General features: G+C 39.1%; 1 protein-coding gene across 2 annotated transcripts in view; it reads right to left on the reverse strand.

Annotated features, from left to right (window-relative positions):
* Positions 1–17,549, reverse strand: part of eif3hb (eukaryotic translation initiation factor 3, subunit H, b) — a 39,923-nt gene extending 22,374 nt beyond the window's left edge. The window contains exons 1-2 of one of the 2 annotated variants that reach the window (XM_056741396.1): positions 17,416–17,549; positions 11,270–11,426 (exon numbers count right to left, since the gene is read on the reverse strand). In XM_056741396.1, coding sequence (XP_056597374.1) covers positions 11,270–11,426; positions 17,416–17,490 — 232 coding nt within the window. In that variant the 5' untranslated portion in view covers positions 17,491–17,549. Of the gene's footprint in view, positions 1–11,269; positions 11,427–11,945; positions 12,055–17,415 lie in introns of those variants that run through there. The other variant, XM_056741397.1, reaches the window with a different exon arrangement.
* Between the last annotated feature and the right edge of the window lie 173 nt (positions 17,550–17,722).

Raw genomic sequence — 17,722 nt, forward strand, 5'->3', positions numbered from 1 at the left:
ACAGCACTAGATATAAATGAATAGGGGGAGAGATCTTTGCACATAGCTCATAGTACATGAAGTGGCTAGTACATGATAGTCCATAAGACATGAATTGTGGACCCATAAAGGTATTAGTGTCTGTGCACTCATGTCTTCCAAAGCTTTGTTCTGGCTGCTTCAAACTCTAGAACATCTTCACAAAATCACAGACCCACACAGTCCTGTAAATCCCATTTCTGGTAAATAAGCCCCTGCGGTACATCTAAGCACATAGGGACATTACTGCAACTACTACTTGAGTGACATATTCCTAACTGTGTGTTGATTTCTTGACATTTTAGAATCTTATACAACTTTATTCATTCTCAGAGCTAAAGGTACGTGGTTTATTAGCAGCTCATTAGCACACCATTATTAAACTATTAGCCGCTAACAAAGCATTAGAATTAACAAGTCTCTTTAGCACAGGTTCTCTGTGCATCTATAAAAGGTGCCTTGCTTTAATTCTAATTAGCTCCTGCAACACTCAGTTTGCGTAGAGTTTAAGCAGCCGATCCACTTGAGAAAACAAACCTACCTCCAAAGCATCCTATAGAGATTTAAAACCAAATGAGCAAAATATGCAAAACAAGATAGGTTTAACTAGTATTACATGGTTTCCATGGCAGCAGGGGATACCTTTGAATTGGGTCCAGGAAATCCCTTTAAGGCAAATCAAGTAACTTGGCAGACATTTCAGGTATGCTTTTCCAGATAAGTTCTTGAAAGGGGCAATATGATAACGTCCAAAAACTGAAAATCAATTCAGCAAAAAATCTGGTAAAAAATTGTATCACACAAGTTAATTTGCTTAAAAGCCCAGCAATGCATCAACCAATTATCCTTAAGCCTTTTTTAAAGCGATATTTCACCCGAAAAATGAAAATTGTGTCATCATTTACTCACCCTCATGATATTTCAAACCAGTATGACTTTCTTTCTTCTGCAGAACACAACAGAAGATATTTTAAAGAATGTTGGTAACCGAGCCCATTGATTTGCTTACATTGTCCATACAATAGTGGTCAATGTGTACCACCATTGTTCGGTTTATTTTTTCAAACATCTTGTGTTCTGCAGCAGAAAGAAAGTCATACAGGTTGTTGTTAAAGAATGACAGATTTTTCATTTTTGGGTGAACTGTCCCTTTAACTAAAACACAGAATCTTCCTTTCCAGCCATCATGAGGTCAGTGCTACAGTCTGTGTTTTCTAAAGTAGAATATAATGAGTTTCAAACACATCAAATAGTATGAGCACAATGTCAAACCTCACCAAGGGAAGACAACATTACATGACAGTTGCTTACCGCAAAATGGCAACCTCTTTTTCAATTTCCACATAATAAATCATTATTTCTATGATCTAGTTAAAAAAAAAAAAAAGAAATTTATGGAAACCACTTAAATTCAAGGCCAACGCAACATTACTCTGTGTTGAGCATAACCCGTGGGAACAGCTCTTTGAATCGATGGAAAAACCATTATAGTTTGGTGTGCCATCTTTCACCTCCATTTCTCATACCCAAATGAGTTTACAATTGAAAAAGCCCTTCGACCATCAATGTTTGTTGTCAAAAGGGCAAGGGAGGTAATGGTAAAGACAGTCATCCCATGAGAGTCATTGTATCCAATCATTGCTCGACATGATCATATACTCGCCAAGGACCATAAGGCCATTTTATAAGAGCAGGTGCATCCTGTAACCAACCCTAATGTTCCCATATTCCAGCATTATTAATGTTTCCATACGCACTGCTAAACAAATTCAAGAACATAAGAGTAGTTCACCTTCAAATTAAAATTCTGTCATCATTCCCTTTAGTCATTTCAAACCTTTATGACTTTCTTGCGTCAGCAGAACACAAAAGAAGATATTTTGAAGAATGTTGTTAACACCACCCCCCCATTCACTTGCATCCATAAAATAGAAATGAATGGGGGGATGCCGTTCTTTATCTCAAAATATCTTCTTCTGTGTTCTGTCATACAGTTTTGAAATGACAAGAGGGCGTGTAAATGATGACAGAATTTCCATTTTGAAGGAGTACTTCTCCTTTAAAATAAACCACCTTGAATGCTTCCCTCAATCACTGCATCTTAAACGTTTTTAAACACTTTGTGGAATTAAGTATCAGACTTAAACACATTCTTTTGAACACTACAGCATATCAAATTCATTTTTTCTTTAAAACATCAACTTCAGTCTCAACTTGAAAGCATAATTCAGGGTAGTATATCACTACCATTATCCCTATTCTCAGAACTCTCTCTATCACCTCTCAACCTTGAGTCACCCACTTGTGCTCACCTTTGTCTCGGTTGCCGTGCCAACAAGCAGAACGGAGGATGTGGGGAGGGGGTGGCGTCGAGCGGGAAACGGGTCATTAGCAGCATTAGCGTTTTCTTCCACTTTGTTGCCGCTGCGTGAAACAAAATCTTTTAGCATTCCCATCCACACCACCTCCAACGCACCACAGAGTTCCACCACTGCTCTCGACCGGGGACTGAGCTTGCCCAGTGTGTGCCTGACACTGATAACTTAATCTCCCGACACAGACATGCGTACCCATTGAAACGCTCAAATCCTGCCAAACATGTAGGGCCAGACACTGCTTCACCCACAGCTGAAGCTACGCAAATACAGGAGGTGAAACATCAATTTAGTCCGAATGTGAATAAACTCTTGTGGCACATGACTGTACAAAAGAAGCTAATGTAGTATGAGAAAAAGGGGTCTTGCGACTAATCTGATAAGCAGGACCCTGAGAGGAGAGCCAGAAGTAATTTCTTTGATGTTGCTCGCTAAATGAAAAAATAAATCACAGAAAATAAACGCCAGTCATTGGGTAATGCGCAATGATGCGAAACTCAATACGCTAATGGAAGTATCGAAATGCGTTTAGGGTCAAATTTACAAACAGAAAGCTGGAAACGCACAAAAGCAAAGCAATTCGCCTGTGAATCGTCCATTAGCAGACAGAACGCACAAACATCTTTTGCTGATAGTGACAAGCAAAGAGACGCAAACACATGCATGTTTTACAAGCTAACTTTGACCTGACCTGGGTTTGCCTAAGGGAGAGAGACTAGCTTGTGAGAGCCGGAAACGCGGCCCTTCCGGGCACTCTTGACCAAAACCTAAAACCTTCCTCCAGGCCATCCGGAGACAACTTGTGTTTAGAAGAAAAGACGGCAGGAATCTTGCTGGAGGGTGTATGGAGTGAAGGGGAAATAAAAACAAGGGGTTGTTATGGTGGAGAGTAGCTGCGGAGCCATGCATTCCAAAGCAAATATTTCGGGGCTCTCGCTGGGAGACAGAGGGTGGCAAACAGTGCCCGGGGGGGGCGGTGAAGCGGCACTTGCCTGATCTGATCTAACCGGAGATTAACCGCAGCTCTAATCCTCGCCACAGGCCGCAGAGGAGACGCCATCGACAGAGCGGCGTGATCACGCTCGGCTGAACAAAAACTCATTAGGCCGTGCTTTAAACTTCACACTACTGCGTACCATCCCCGCAAGCAACACTTAACCTCTCCTGCACAGAGACAACAAGCAAAAGTACACAGCGGGAGAGATATGACCTGTTTGGGATTTCAACTATAGAGGAAAAGCTGTGACACAGGGCTTAGTGTATTGGTAAAGAGCAGGAGGCTGATGGTTAAAGTGGCCGTACCTCACAGTTTCTGCATGTCATGTTAATCTTGAGTACTTGCAGAGTAATACTGCATCGCATCCTTCAAATATCTCTGGTCTGTAGTCTTAAGTTTGATCACATTTATAAAAGACAGATACAGCTGTTTGCTTGTTTCGAAAACATACAAGTGCGGGGGTGGGTATGCGTAACTAAAGCTTGTGTGCACCCATTGCCAACAAAACACGGATGTATGATTCACTTTCACTTAACCGCGTACGACTTATGTTCGAGTTCTTTTAGCGCTCTATCTATCAGTTTCAAACGATCTCCAAATCCAGCGTTATATAACAATACTCACCAAAATGCAGTGATCAAACAAACACAGGTGAACTTCGCGAACGCAGTGCTCTCTCCCTATTGCTCCACCTTGTGGACGTGTGGGTAGGCCCCTTCTCACGCTCTCCGTGGTTGACGCGTGTGCATGCTCTTCCTTCTCGCTCTCGTGGGTTGACGCGTGGGCCTGCATTTACAGGAGAATTGTCCAATGAGGAACTAAGAGAAGTTGTTATGGAACCGATTTTCATGTTCGGAAAAACTTTCCGAAACCTATACGAATGCTGGGGGGAGTGTATCGAAAACAGAAATACTACGTGTAGCATGAGAAGACCTCACGTTTAACATTGTAAAGATGGCATGAAACTCTGTTGTACATCCCCTTTTATATTTATATTTACATTTAGCAGATGCATTTATGCATAGCGTCTCACGAGAGTGACAATTTAAACTAAGTGTGTAAGATGTTCCACTCTCACAGCTGGTCCCGAAAAAAGTTTGTTTACTTTAGTTAGTTTTTGATCTTTAATGCTAAATGTAAATATAAATGCTGCCATTAAACAGGGGGCTTGGGGCATGTGATGTAAAGCTCAATTTAAACAGAACACACTAGACAACATAAAGAAAATCTTGCTTTTTGCATCACAGATTATCAACCCTCTGTGTTGGCTCCTTAGAGATCTTTTGTTTTGATTGTAGTGCGTCATCACGTCTCGCATTTGTTTCGCTTTTCGCTGCTAGTGTAAAAATGGCTTTAGATGTTGGACTTTAGGGCAGCTCGATTATGACAAAAATGTTTTGAACAAACATAAAAAAAATGTTTCTTTCTAACTTGAATTCAACTGAAAACACTAAAAATAAATGTGAAAAAAGCTGCGAAATGCAATGCCGCTCAATAATCTTTTTTACCTCAATTATTTTGTTTTGGTAATCGTTACCCAAAATTGCTGATTATAATTCATCACGATGAATTGCAGAGCCCAACTGGACTTGAATGACCCAAGATCAAAGCTGTCTTCAGTCACTTCTAATATCCCCCTGACTGTCTATCACATAAAACCCAATACGAGCAACAAGAAGGCCAAAGAGCTGTCAATAAATACAATTAATTACTTTGGATATCAAGAAAACTAGCACAGCACATAGTGTTTTATGCATCCAGGAGTAGGCAAAGAAAATGTGAAGACAGCAAATCATGTGCTTGGTATGCGACTGATGTCTGGGCAGGTGGCTAATGATGAAGGTTGTAAAGATTTAGACTCCACTAGCATGTGGCGGCCGTGTTTTCCATGGTTTAACTGCAGCTGTGTCAAAAGCGTAATTTAGATGGAAAAGCGAGACACACACGCTTAATAAATTGCTTTATTTAAATAATTGATTAGAAAAGTAAGCCACATACATGCCTCATGAAAGACAGGCCTCATCAAGAACCCATTGTGCTCACTGTCTAATGTCTTTTGACCCCTTTAAAACCAGACACCAGACCCCCTAAAGACCAGCAGACCAGTTTAGGCTGATTTAACCTTGTATTTTATATAGTTAAACAACATCGCATTTCTAAAAAAGTTTTTTAAAAAAAGACATCCTAGAGCATTAGGATGCAGGGAGCAACGCTTGGAGGACATTCCTGAAAGCATTCATTTTTCTTCATCCGCACACTGTTAGCCGTGGCACACACCTCTCCTCCCTCTTATGACAGACACCTGAAATCAACTCAGAAATGCATCAGTCCTGCCATGCAGGTGAAGTCGTAATGTTCCGCTCATGTACCAAATACAAACTTACAAACAACCTAAATAGATAATTCATTCTCCGTGTGCCTCTGCCTGGAAGCCGAGTTTATCAACAAGATCATTTCCACAATGAATACCCAATTTTTCTGAAAGGAAATATGCTTGGCGGATTACCTCCGACAGCACCGAGCTGCAATATTTAAGTCATACACAGTTTTATTTATGTGTTTATGAGATAAAACCCTGCATCCAGTCAGTCACTGAGCTCACATAATAGTTGGTCCTTTTATGAGGTCCCATAGTGCCACCTAGTGGTAAACGAAGACGCCATCTTTTTATTCAGCATTACAAGTACCTCAGCATCAAGTAAACAGACAAAAACAAGTCATTTGTAAGATTGCATGTAACATATTATACAATCCAAGCACAATCTATTTTTGATGTATCTGCAATCCAACACAGATTACCATAGTTTGAATTAAGCTAGTCTACATAGAAATTGTGCAATGTTCCCTGCACCAGGATTGAGAAACACTACCAAGGATAATGAAGCATTCGGATGCGTGTCAGTGAGCATTGTGATTCGTAAAAAAGACCATTTCCTGTTTTGTCATCTCCCCGAGTGGAACTGTTGTTCTGCATTTAGTTTCCTATAACATGCAAACAAATACAGCAAAACCTGCAAATGCAATCATCTGTCATTTGCCGTTTCCCAAAATGTGAGGAATCACAGAGACACTTCTAACCTAAAGGAATTCTAAGGATTAGTATTTTAGGGAAACTGTGCAGTTTAGGGTAACTGCAAAATTAATCGCATTTTAATAACGACAGCGATTTCTGCCTCCAATGATTAATTAAGAACAATCGCTGTTATTAATCGTGATTATCATTTTACCCATTATTGTGCAGCCCTAGTTAATGCAATCCCACAATGCACTAAAATACAGGATGGACTAGACAAAAAAGGTATAGTATAAATGTACAAAGCAGAACTGAAAACCAGCTCAGAGTCATTAAAAAATGGATTACTTCATCCTATTATTGAGTGCACTGTGTTTTTCTGTTGCTTACTTTGTATTGTGTTCAAATCCGTCACCGAAGAGGTCCCATGATGCTTAGCTGAAGGAAATTAGACTATTCTGCTATACTGAACGTTACGCCGAGCAAATCCACTTACATAATTGTTTATACATGGTACGAATCCTTGCAACACCGACGCAACCCCCTCTTAAGAGCTGCGAGAGGAATTAAAAAAGTTGCTGCTAATTAGGTTCTCCCAAGCAAATTACATTAAGGTGCGATATTTTCCCTAAACGTGCGGCACGACCGTATGGGGCTTAAGAGTTCGGTAATTACCACAAGCGATAAATTCTGCTAATGAAAAAGTCTTGTGGGTGAAGCTTTGGGGAGAAAACGGCACAATGGCTGAGCAGCGACTGTTTTGAAAAGCGCTGATGGAGAAAGCAAAGCAATGCGACACTATGCGTTTATGTGGACCAGAGGCTGAAGAAACATCTGCCGTTATCTCACCGACTGCTTTATCGCAGACCTGGAATACGATGAAAAGATCTAGTTACAGCACAAATGAAGTTCAACCCGACAGTAAACATAAAAAAACGTAAGTGTAAACATAATTAACCCAGATGTTACCATGCAAAGACTCATTTGACAAGCTGCAAAAACATAATTTGAATAAGTCTGCCACACTGAAAGATATAACAGTATGTGGTGTTGACAGGACTGGAAATTCAGATACTGTGACTTGTGGATTGCAATACGGCACCTGAAAATGGCATTCACGTTAAACAACAAGAGGACCAAACTGTGATCTGTGAATAATAACGATCACATTTGCTCCATCACACCGCCTCAACACTTCAAACATTTTAAAGCTTGCCGTTACATATTGAAAGCTAAAAAATATAACCATCAGGTCGCCGACAAACATTTTTGCATCAAAGCAGACACCTCAAACTAAATAAAAACAAGCAACAACACATGCCGACTGTGTCAATACACTAAACTAACAAAACCAAACAAGCATTAAATAATGGGACAGTGTGAAATAACAGGACCAGGTAAAGACTAAAAGCAAAGGATTCAGTGAGGGCCTTACAAGAGCTAATCTGTCTTCAACAGGAAGGACTGAAATCTCTTCAGATAAAGCCCTAGAAACAGAAAACCGAGAGAGAAATCGCAGTAGACAAATGTGCATAGCATTTGGAGGATATACAACGGACAAAAGGTGGAAATCCTTTACATTTTAAGGTGAAACTCTGATCCCCCTCGAAACTCCCTCCCTGGACTCCACCGCGTTCTCCCCATTTTCAGCCTTGATTGCTACTAAATGTGAAATATTATAGACATAAAAAATACTTTAGCTATTTTACTTGTGGACTATAGGTTTCTAATAGATATGTTTAATATTTAAAAAAATATGTTTCAATAATAAATCAATAAAATATGTCAAATATTTTTATTCATAAAGAAATATTTACTTTTATATAAAAACATTTTTAAGTAAAAATAAAGATGACCATATTTAAACATTAAGAACTAAATCTAACGTTTTGTTAACTGTCTGAAATCCGAAGGTCAGAGCTGAAGCTTATCTCTGTGAATGTTTGTATTACTCTCTTTAGGAGTTCCATCTCCCCTTTGAGTCTCTGAAGCACTGCACTCCTCCATCAGATAAAACTCAATCCCACAACCTGAAAGACTTCTGGTCTGTTTGCTACGGCCAAACACCGCAAAAAATTGAGTTAAGAGAACTAGACTGACTGAAGTCGTGTCAGGTCACTGGTAGGTTTTCATAACAGATGAAAATGAAAACGCTTGTGGGAACAAGACACGCTCACACGGAATAAGGAAATGAAGGCAGGTCTAACTCACCTTTTAAAAAGTCAGCAATAAATAAAGGAAATGGCTCGCAGGAAACCGAGCGAAAGAGCCTCGACTGCTCATTAAAGAGGAAATTTACACCTTTCTGCAGCCAGTACAGTAAACAGGCTTCATGCTTTGCATATGAGGGGTGTTTAAATATCCATTAGGCGCAATAATCTGTCAGGCACAGGCCTAGAGGCTAAAGACAGAAAGGAGAAAAACAAGCTGAAACTGGGAGAGAGGTAACTTATGCACTCAGACGCACACGGTCATATGAATAAACCCTATAGCACACCAGGAGTATAAATGAGGACACCACAGGCAGTGGCAGAGCCATGTATAATGGGTGATGCACGCTTCCTCGTAACGCTGGGCTGTTAATGAAGGCATTAGTGAGAAATCCTTCTTGTTTAGAATAAGTACAAACATTAAACATTTCAGCTTTGTCCCAGTTTAAAGATGGGGTAACATGGTATTTCATGCATTCTGACTTCATTACACTGTTTAACCTGCTGGTTTCTCATGCTTAACATTGTCAACTTGTTGAAAAATGAGTTGGACTTGTGCTCTATACACTTCCCCAGCACTCAAACGTGTTTCAGAATTTTTTTTATAAGTCTGGATCCCTGTTTCGTGACAGAAATGTTATTCCTTTTATTGGCCATTTTATTCCCCACCCTAGCGTGAGAGAAAGAGGACACCCACGAAAGAGCCCACCCATAAATGCTGCTTCACTCTGCTGACGGAAGTTTAGCTGTGTTTGTTTGATCACTGCATTTTGGTGCTGAACGTTATATAAAAGGTGGATATAACTCTGGATTTGGAGATCGTTTGAAAGTGATAGATTTTGCGGTCCCAGCGCTAAAACATGCCAGAAATGAACGGCACGCGGTAAGTCAAACTAAGTCATATGTCTGTGTTTTGTTAGGTATCAGCGCGTACGTGCATAATGTAGTTTGATCAATCTAAATATTTTTCTTCGATGATAAGAAGTATGCAATACTACTGTATAGGTACTCAAGATTAATATGAGATTTGCAGAAACTGCATGCGTTACCCCATCTTTAATAAAAAACTATACACTGCAGAAAAACAGTATGTAACTATTTATCGGTACATTGCCCTAAAATGCAACATAAACATATTGCTGCTGTCCTTCTGAATGCTTCCATCTCCATATTTTCTGATTTGTGTTTTTGCATTAATATTAGTCACACTTTATGTTTAGCAAATGTATAACCAATAAAACATATTTAAAAAGAGCTTGTCAACATAGTATTCAATCATTTAAAAAGTACAGGGGGAATCATGCAAAAATGAAAAATTATGTCATCATTTACTTGACTTGATTTGGTTTTGTGTCTATACAATAGTAGTGAAGGGGTACCGCAGTTGTTCATTTACCGTCATTCTTCAAAATATATTTCTTTGTGTTCTGCAGAAGAAAGAAAGTCTTACAGGTTTGAAATGACAAGAGTGTGAGTAAATCACGTAAATTATAGAATTTTAATTATTTGGTGAACCACGCCTTTAAAAACCTTGCATATCAAAATGCCGCATTAGAAAAATCCTGTAGTGTACTTGATTAAAAAATGAAATCACAGATGCTTATTAAAGGTGTTTAACGTAAACACGTACGCTCCAAAACATGCTGGGTTATTTTCAACCCATGGTTGGGTCAAAAAGGGACAAACACAACCTTTGGGTTATACATTTAACTATGCTGGGTTGTCGGGTCAAATGTAAACATTTTGGAGATTCAAAACAACCCAAGACTTTTTGAAGTTAACTTTTTGCCACCAAATGTTTGTTTTACAAAGAAATGCTTTTGCTTCATGCTGCTGACAACTTCCAGCTAAAATGCCATTTAAGCCCATAAACGCAAGTAAAAATCACAAAATCTAGCCCGACCAAGCAAGAAATACTATTCGAATATATTTGAACACTGGCAATTCAAACACAGTTTTATCTAAACAGAATCCAAGTTTGCATCACACTTGACAGCTCACAAAACTACAGCAGAGTCTACATTCATTCGGTTTCTCCCTTCATTTCTGAACCTCTACAGCCCATTACACTTTTGATATTGCGTTCCTGCCTCTTTCTGCCTCCCATGACGCACGGCCTGTCACACCAGCTATACCCGTGATCTCGCAGGTAGTAAAATCCAAATAAACAACATGCAGTCAGTGTCTCTTCTCATGCCGAGACCCCAACGTTCCTGCTCTCGCCTCTCCAGAGGGAACTTGATGAGGCGTTCTCGCTAGCGCTCTCAAGAGAAAGCCCATAAAAGCCAAGCCCCAAACCAGCACTCCGGTACAAGTTTCTTTTGAATTACACCCCAATTTACTTCATCGTTTACTAGTGCCGCAATCGACGGTGACGTTTTTCTGCCTTCGTGATCATGGCCATGCTGGCAGGCAGTAAATGGAGCTTGAAGAGAGAGATTCAGTGGATGTGATAAAATACTCTTTTGGTGAAGTGCAATGCCTGACAAACTACAAGAAGGCTCAACAATAAAGATGGCCTAACGGCCCTGACGCCAGAGAGATGAGAGAGCTTTGGGCCAGCTGACAGTAGTCGTCCTTCCTATGTAACCTCTAAATACTTTAGAAAACAATAGTACTAATAATTTATTAATGAATTGAATCTTTAGTTCCTCACCTTCATCAAAATCAGCATCATCATCATTGTGTTGAGGGAAGGGGAAGCAGTTGGTGATCTCCAGTCTGTCCTCCACCACCAGCCCCAGCAGCACACCCTGTACCACTTCACTGCCCTGACCTTCCTCCTGGTAATGCTTGATGATCTTCAGCACCACCTGAAACACGCAGACACACAGGCTTGAACATCTGCAAATCAATAGTACGAAAACTGATAGCAAAAATGTATGATTCACAAAACCGTAATAAATCATGATCTTAGAGGCTTATGCTTAAACGAAAAACTTAATTGATGAGCTGGACCAGGTGCTGAAGAAAACACAACCATCATCAGGATGTGATATAGGCAAACGGTGGCTACCTTGAAGCAACTAAAACACAAAATGTAACATTTTTGGTCATAACATAATTTCGCCCTTTTGTGCTGCTTTATAGTTGTTTTACTAGTAACGATAAAATGTAAGTTTTCGAATATGTCAATATAGATGATAAGTTTTAAGAAATATTGATCACAAACTTCACAAAATTATAAAAAAACAGCTAAATCTTTAAATCATAAACCATGAAACAGATCATAACCATTTAAAGTGAGAAAGGTCCCCTATAGAAAACCTATGAGCACAGAACGCATCTGCCATGTATTCCCAGGACAGTGGCAATAACGGCGGATAAAATACCACAGGTGAAGAGCACAGCATCCCACACGCCCGGAGATAAGCTCAATAGCAGAGCGAAGCTTCACGTTTTTATAGAAAAATCTAATTCATCTTCAGCCGAGCAGAGCGGTCTCTCAAATCTGCCGACAAAGCAGTATTGATCCAGGAGTCCAGGAGGGCAGTACCTTACACAATAATGGATTTTCAAATGTGACCACCAACAGGCATGGCCTTATTTAAAATGTAGTTCCATGCAAAAACATTCTCAGGTTAAAAAAAGAAGTTAGAGATGCTCATAAACTGGTATGCTTTGTTCGTCAGACCAGTACTGAAAGGTTAGTGGGGCACGAAAGGAAAGACGTCGTTAATAAGAATCTCCTTCCATGTCCTTTAGCACAGGTCTGTGCTTAAGTTTACCAATGCTTGAACGGGATTAAAGAACCAATAGGGGGAAAAAAGCAATACAACACGATCCATTCATTTCCAAAGCCTCATCTCCAGCATGTGCTTGGAAGCAATTTTCCGAAGCCAAAATGACTTTTACAACCACAACAGTTAGAATACACAGTGGAAGATCTTCAATGTCTGGGTATACCTACGTAGCAGGCAGCAGGACCAAGAAGTGTCCAAACTTTTTTTTTTTAAGGATGTTTGGAAGAAATAGTTGTATTAGGTCACTTCAACATTACCCCCCTTGACAACACAGTATTAAATCAATTAAAAAGTACAGGAAAATTCTGTCGTCATTTACTTGACTTGATTTGGTTTTGTGTCTATACAATAGAAGTGAAGAGCTACCGCAGTTGTTCGCTTGCCGACATTCTTCATTTTTTTGTGTTCTGCAGAAGAAGAAAGTCTTACAGAAAAGCTGACAGAACCTGTCTGGATTGATGAATTTGTCCAAACAATTATATTAGCGAAATTGACCGTCACCACGGTTCCAATTTTACTTACAGAACATACATAATTATAAGAACCTCAGGAACCCGACAGCAAACTATTCAAGCCCATAATGGCCTTACGGAGATGCAGGGGTATGAATGATGGTAGGCTGGCAGGGGTTTTGAATTCTTGGTTGTCAGTTGATGGCAGTATTGGTGGCTTGCCATCTGATTATCAATAATACTGACAGCCTCCGATACGAGCACTTAGGCTATTAGGCAGGACTCCAGAGGTAGCTTTATTCACGCTAAACCAGGCCTCCATCACCCTTGATGCTAGACAGCACACGTTTCTAGTGGGAAGAAGTGAGACGAGTCATATTTCAGCTGTGACTGTGAACAAGTGGATGATTGTGTTGTTGAGAACCACCCCGAAGGCTATCAGTGAGCTGTGAACCAATGTGTCCCTAATACCCAATAATTCAACTGAAAGGCACATCATCACAATGACAGGTTACATGCCATTGGTTCTTGTGTGTCTTGTGATGAAAACAACCAATGAGATATGAAGTTATCGATATGCAGCCATATTTGATTTTAGCACTCTGATATGTTTATTAAAGTTTCAATTTTGCAAAATGAGCTCAAAAGATTAATCATTTGCAGTAGAGATGAATTAACTAACTAAAATTGGATTTAGATTACTTTAACAGCGGATGTGTGTGCTATTTTAAGCTTCACCATATAAATCCTATATACGACAACACATTTGTTTTTGTAAAGAAAGTATGTTAAATACACATGGTATGGCATCAGGGAAAGAGAGATATGCTCCTTTATTTGCTTCAGGTAAACAATGTATAGACCGTACTGTCTATAGTCGTCATGTTTCCGCTTCTTTGGAGAAAGAGATTGGACCTTTAGGCAATAAGATCTGCAACTAAATTGTTGGTCAGAAAAGTCATCACAATATTTAACATGTAGCATAGTTGCAGTACAAACAATTAAACTGTACTAAACTAGTTGTATACAAAGTGTGCGCTACAAAGTGTGCACTACTGCTTTGTTGCAGAATAAAAAACAGTTACTAGTGTATCGAAGAGAAAATTTGAGAAAACACAAACAAGTTGTGTAAAAAAACAGATCATATCTGGAGCAAATCAAAAGACTTATTTTCTCCTTGACACCGTGTAATATCATTGGAGAACACAATTAGGTCATTAAAAAAGAAGTGTGCACTACCAAGCATGCACCTAGAAGCTTAAAGACAGCAACGTAACTGACATTTTGCACTTTGAAAGTCAGTTGCATTGCTGTCTAAAAGAGAGCGATTCCAAACACAAGCAGAAGCCACCGGGGATCTCAAGTGAGACTGTGGCGGGCATTGAGTGCTGGTCCCTACAGCCCATCTGAAAATCTTTCGTCCCTACTGCCCTAAGCTCTCGTCTGAGAAGATATAAAGTTGTGCGATGTGCTAGAAGTCAAATGTGACACACTTCAGGAATTTCTGTGGATCACTGGCGCCCCCTGTTGACCGCTCTCTTTCACTATGGATTCCAACCAGTTCAAGCATTTGCCGTGATTTGCTAATACAGTAAATGCAACACTAACAAAAGCACAAACAAACAACAAAACCACCAACATTCTTTGTATAATCTGTTAAATTAAAAAGCATAATAGTATCTGTAAAACTGCATGTGATTTAGAAGTAACAAGTATAAGTAAAAACTCAACTTTCAATCAATAATGCAAATATAGACTATGAAAAAGATCTGTTTTAAATTGTTTCTGCACACAAGAAATAACTCCTCTTGTAAAAATGACCTGATATAATTTTCATGCATAAGCAGACTTTATTTCAGACTGCATAAAAAGTGCTTAGCTTTAAGGTCAACAAAATAAAGAGTTTCACATATCAGTGAATGGGAGAGAGGGAGCGCCGAGGAGATACATATCCCTGGAAGGGATTTGTAGAGCTCTCCGTTTAAGCTGCTTACCCACCCCGAAGCAGTAGCCTCTCTAATCCACCTGCTTTATACATTTAGATTATTTGTATTCATATAAAAAACTCTGTAAACCGCACGTCTACAAAATAGGGCACTGCAATAATGCCTGACACTCAGGTGGCTGAAGCAAATATTAAAATGCAGTAGATGGTTCATATCAGGGTCTTCCTCTATCCTGTCTTCTTAAGCCGCTGCTTTGCTCTCTGGGGAGGATTAGCATAAAGTAATTGAATATCAATGACAACAAAATCTGATTTTTTACAATAACCTGTAAATTCCTTGCCTTGAGAAAATAATATGTGGCTAGAAATAGTAGAAGAACAGCTAAAAAAACATTGAATTCGAAATGGATAAACATTTTCTGTTGTGAGATTGTGAAGCTCCATTGCTGATTCACGAAGATATTACTTACATGGGAACGCATTTTTATTAAAGATTGAAAGAGTTGTTGGAGGCTTTGTGGTGTTGACGTTGATATCGAGCGACCTTAAGTGTAGTCTGTTTATAGCATCCTGTTAGCTTTTTAGTTTTGCCGATTGTATCTCGGCTTCAAATGTAACAAATGTTGTGTTCATTTGTAAAGATTATCTTAATAGACAAAACATCATAAACCTTTTTTGAGATCTACCAAAAGTCTATGGGACAATCCAAACGGTCAGGGAACCACTGCAGCACTAACTTCTGGGTGGGCCTACGGAAACACTTCATCTCTGCAGCTCTCTTTAGGGCTAGGTATTGCCAACAGCTTCCTCTATATATGTTAAAGGGGTAGTTCACTTAAAAAAAAAAGTCTGTCATTTATTTACCCTCATTTTGTTTAAAACCTGTAACCACAAAAAATAAATTTATAAAAATGTCTCATTATGCTCATACAATAAAAGTTGAATGTGGTTACAAACAATCTTCAAAATATCTTATTTTGTGTACTGCCTAAGAAAGAAAGTCATACACATTTGGATATTACATAAAGGTAGTAAACGAAAATAAAATGAATTTTAACTATTCCGTTAATGCAATCCCAGAAATCCTTATTCTGTCCAAACAGCCACTATTGTCAAATGGAAATGAAAATTTAACAAGAAAGAGTATAAAAACATGCTTTTCTTTCTTTGGAAAGTTGAAAAACACTGCTGTGAAGGGTTATCAAGATGAGAATCAATCTAAAAATGTATTAAAAAAGTGCCACTACCGCTCAGAAATCATTTAACAGGAGAAATTTGAGAGAAAGAACCAAGTTATTATTTGGCATCCATCATCCATGTCTGTATACAAGTTTCTGCTTGCAGAGAGCTGGAAACACAACGAAAGATGATGTCTGCTGAGCCAAAAACAGAACAATCGAAAGTCCCGGCGACGCACGAGTGCGTGAGGGTATGCGTGCATCATTCGCTCAACTCAGGGGAAATACAAACAAAACAAAACCTTAAAGAAGCTAGAATGTTGCTCAGAACAAACGCTTCAGCTGTGAATCCGCAAACAGGCGTATTAAACATCAATGCCTGCGGTCTGAGCGCCAGGAGACTGCAGAGAATGTGCTGAAAAGCCCACAGACAGAAAATCATTCAAGAGCTCCAACCAGCAGAAAACAGTGAGCCGAGTTTTAGTAAAGACTAAAAAACAGCCTACAAGGCAACTGGATGGAAAATCAATGAAATCATCGATGGCAGCATTGCTCGAGGCATCTATAGGGAATAGTTTTTCCTGGGCTACGGCCTAAAAACTACAAAAGTGGAACGTTCTGTATGACAGCGCTCCCAAAACAAACCGAAAACAAGTTTCTGCGCTCTCACAACATTTGGCCCATGAACCCTCAGTAGCAGGGAGTGAGGAGAGAAAGTTGGTGGGATGATTCCTATTACTTCGATCACATGGAACTGAACTGAGATTTTGTTCAGCAAAATTGTAAGGCTCTGAACGAACGTAAGGCTCTGTAGTACTGCATCAGGTTAACTATGAAAACAAATCTTATTTAACACAAATCTGCTGACTAAACTGCTGGGAAGGATTTCAATCAAGTATGCAAAAATTAAGTGATTATAGAAGATTATAACAAGGCGGATGTCAATGGAATGCAATGACTTAAAATTACGTAATTGAATTATTATGGTAAAAATGAACAAGGGTGTAATTTTTGAGCAACAATGTGAACTTTCTCTCATGTTTAGAAAGAAAAAGCATGTCCCTTATTCAACTGTAAATATAAATCAAATCATCTGACGTTATATAGAAACTCAATGATTCTATAAAGAGGTAAACAAACCCCGCACCTAAAACTCTTTACAAACATGTTTTACTTTCAATTGTTAAAGAACTTGATAGAGATTGAACACTACATGGACAAAAAAACATTGTAAACTGTCTACTATTTGCACGTGCTTCCCTTACAGCCAACTTTAGGATTCAAACTGACACGATTATAAATATATAGTCACTGAATATCTATATTGTGTAAATATAAATATATTGAATGAATGAATGGCAATGATATGTCTAGTTTGACAGCAGGCTGACCAGCCTTTCATTGGCATGCAAGTGAACAACAAACTGATCTGGGACCGTTTTAATATACTTTCTGTACAGTGATTTAGTTACACAATATCTCACCAGTCCGTCGATCTGGATCTGTTTGACAGGAAAGTCCAGGGTTCTTCCAGACCCGGTTTCATTTCGAGATGACATCTTTGAGCGGTTCCAGAGAAATTACGCCGTTAAACAAGCGACTTCCGGTGAGCGTGCAGCTGCGATCAGAGTCGGGGAAACATAAAGCATAGTGTACGGTTCCTAGAGTGAGTCATTCAACACAATTCGGGATATCTGGATCAAATTGTTTTTAAATTATTTGAATATTAGAGATGGTAATTTATAAAAAGCATTATTAAATTAAACTGGACTTAAATAATTAATTAAACTG

This window comes from Triplophysa dalaica, chromosome 25, assembly GCF_015846415.1.
Source record: "Triplophysa dalaica isolate WHDGS20190420 chromosome 25, ASM1584641v1, whole genome shotgun sequence".
In the NCBI taxonomy this organism is placed as follows: Eukaryota; Metazoa; Chordata; class Actinopteri; order Cypriniformes; family Nemacheilidae; genus Triplophysa; species Triplophysa dalaica.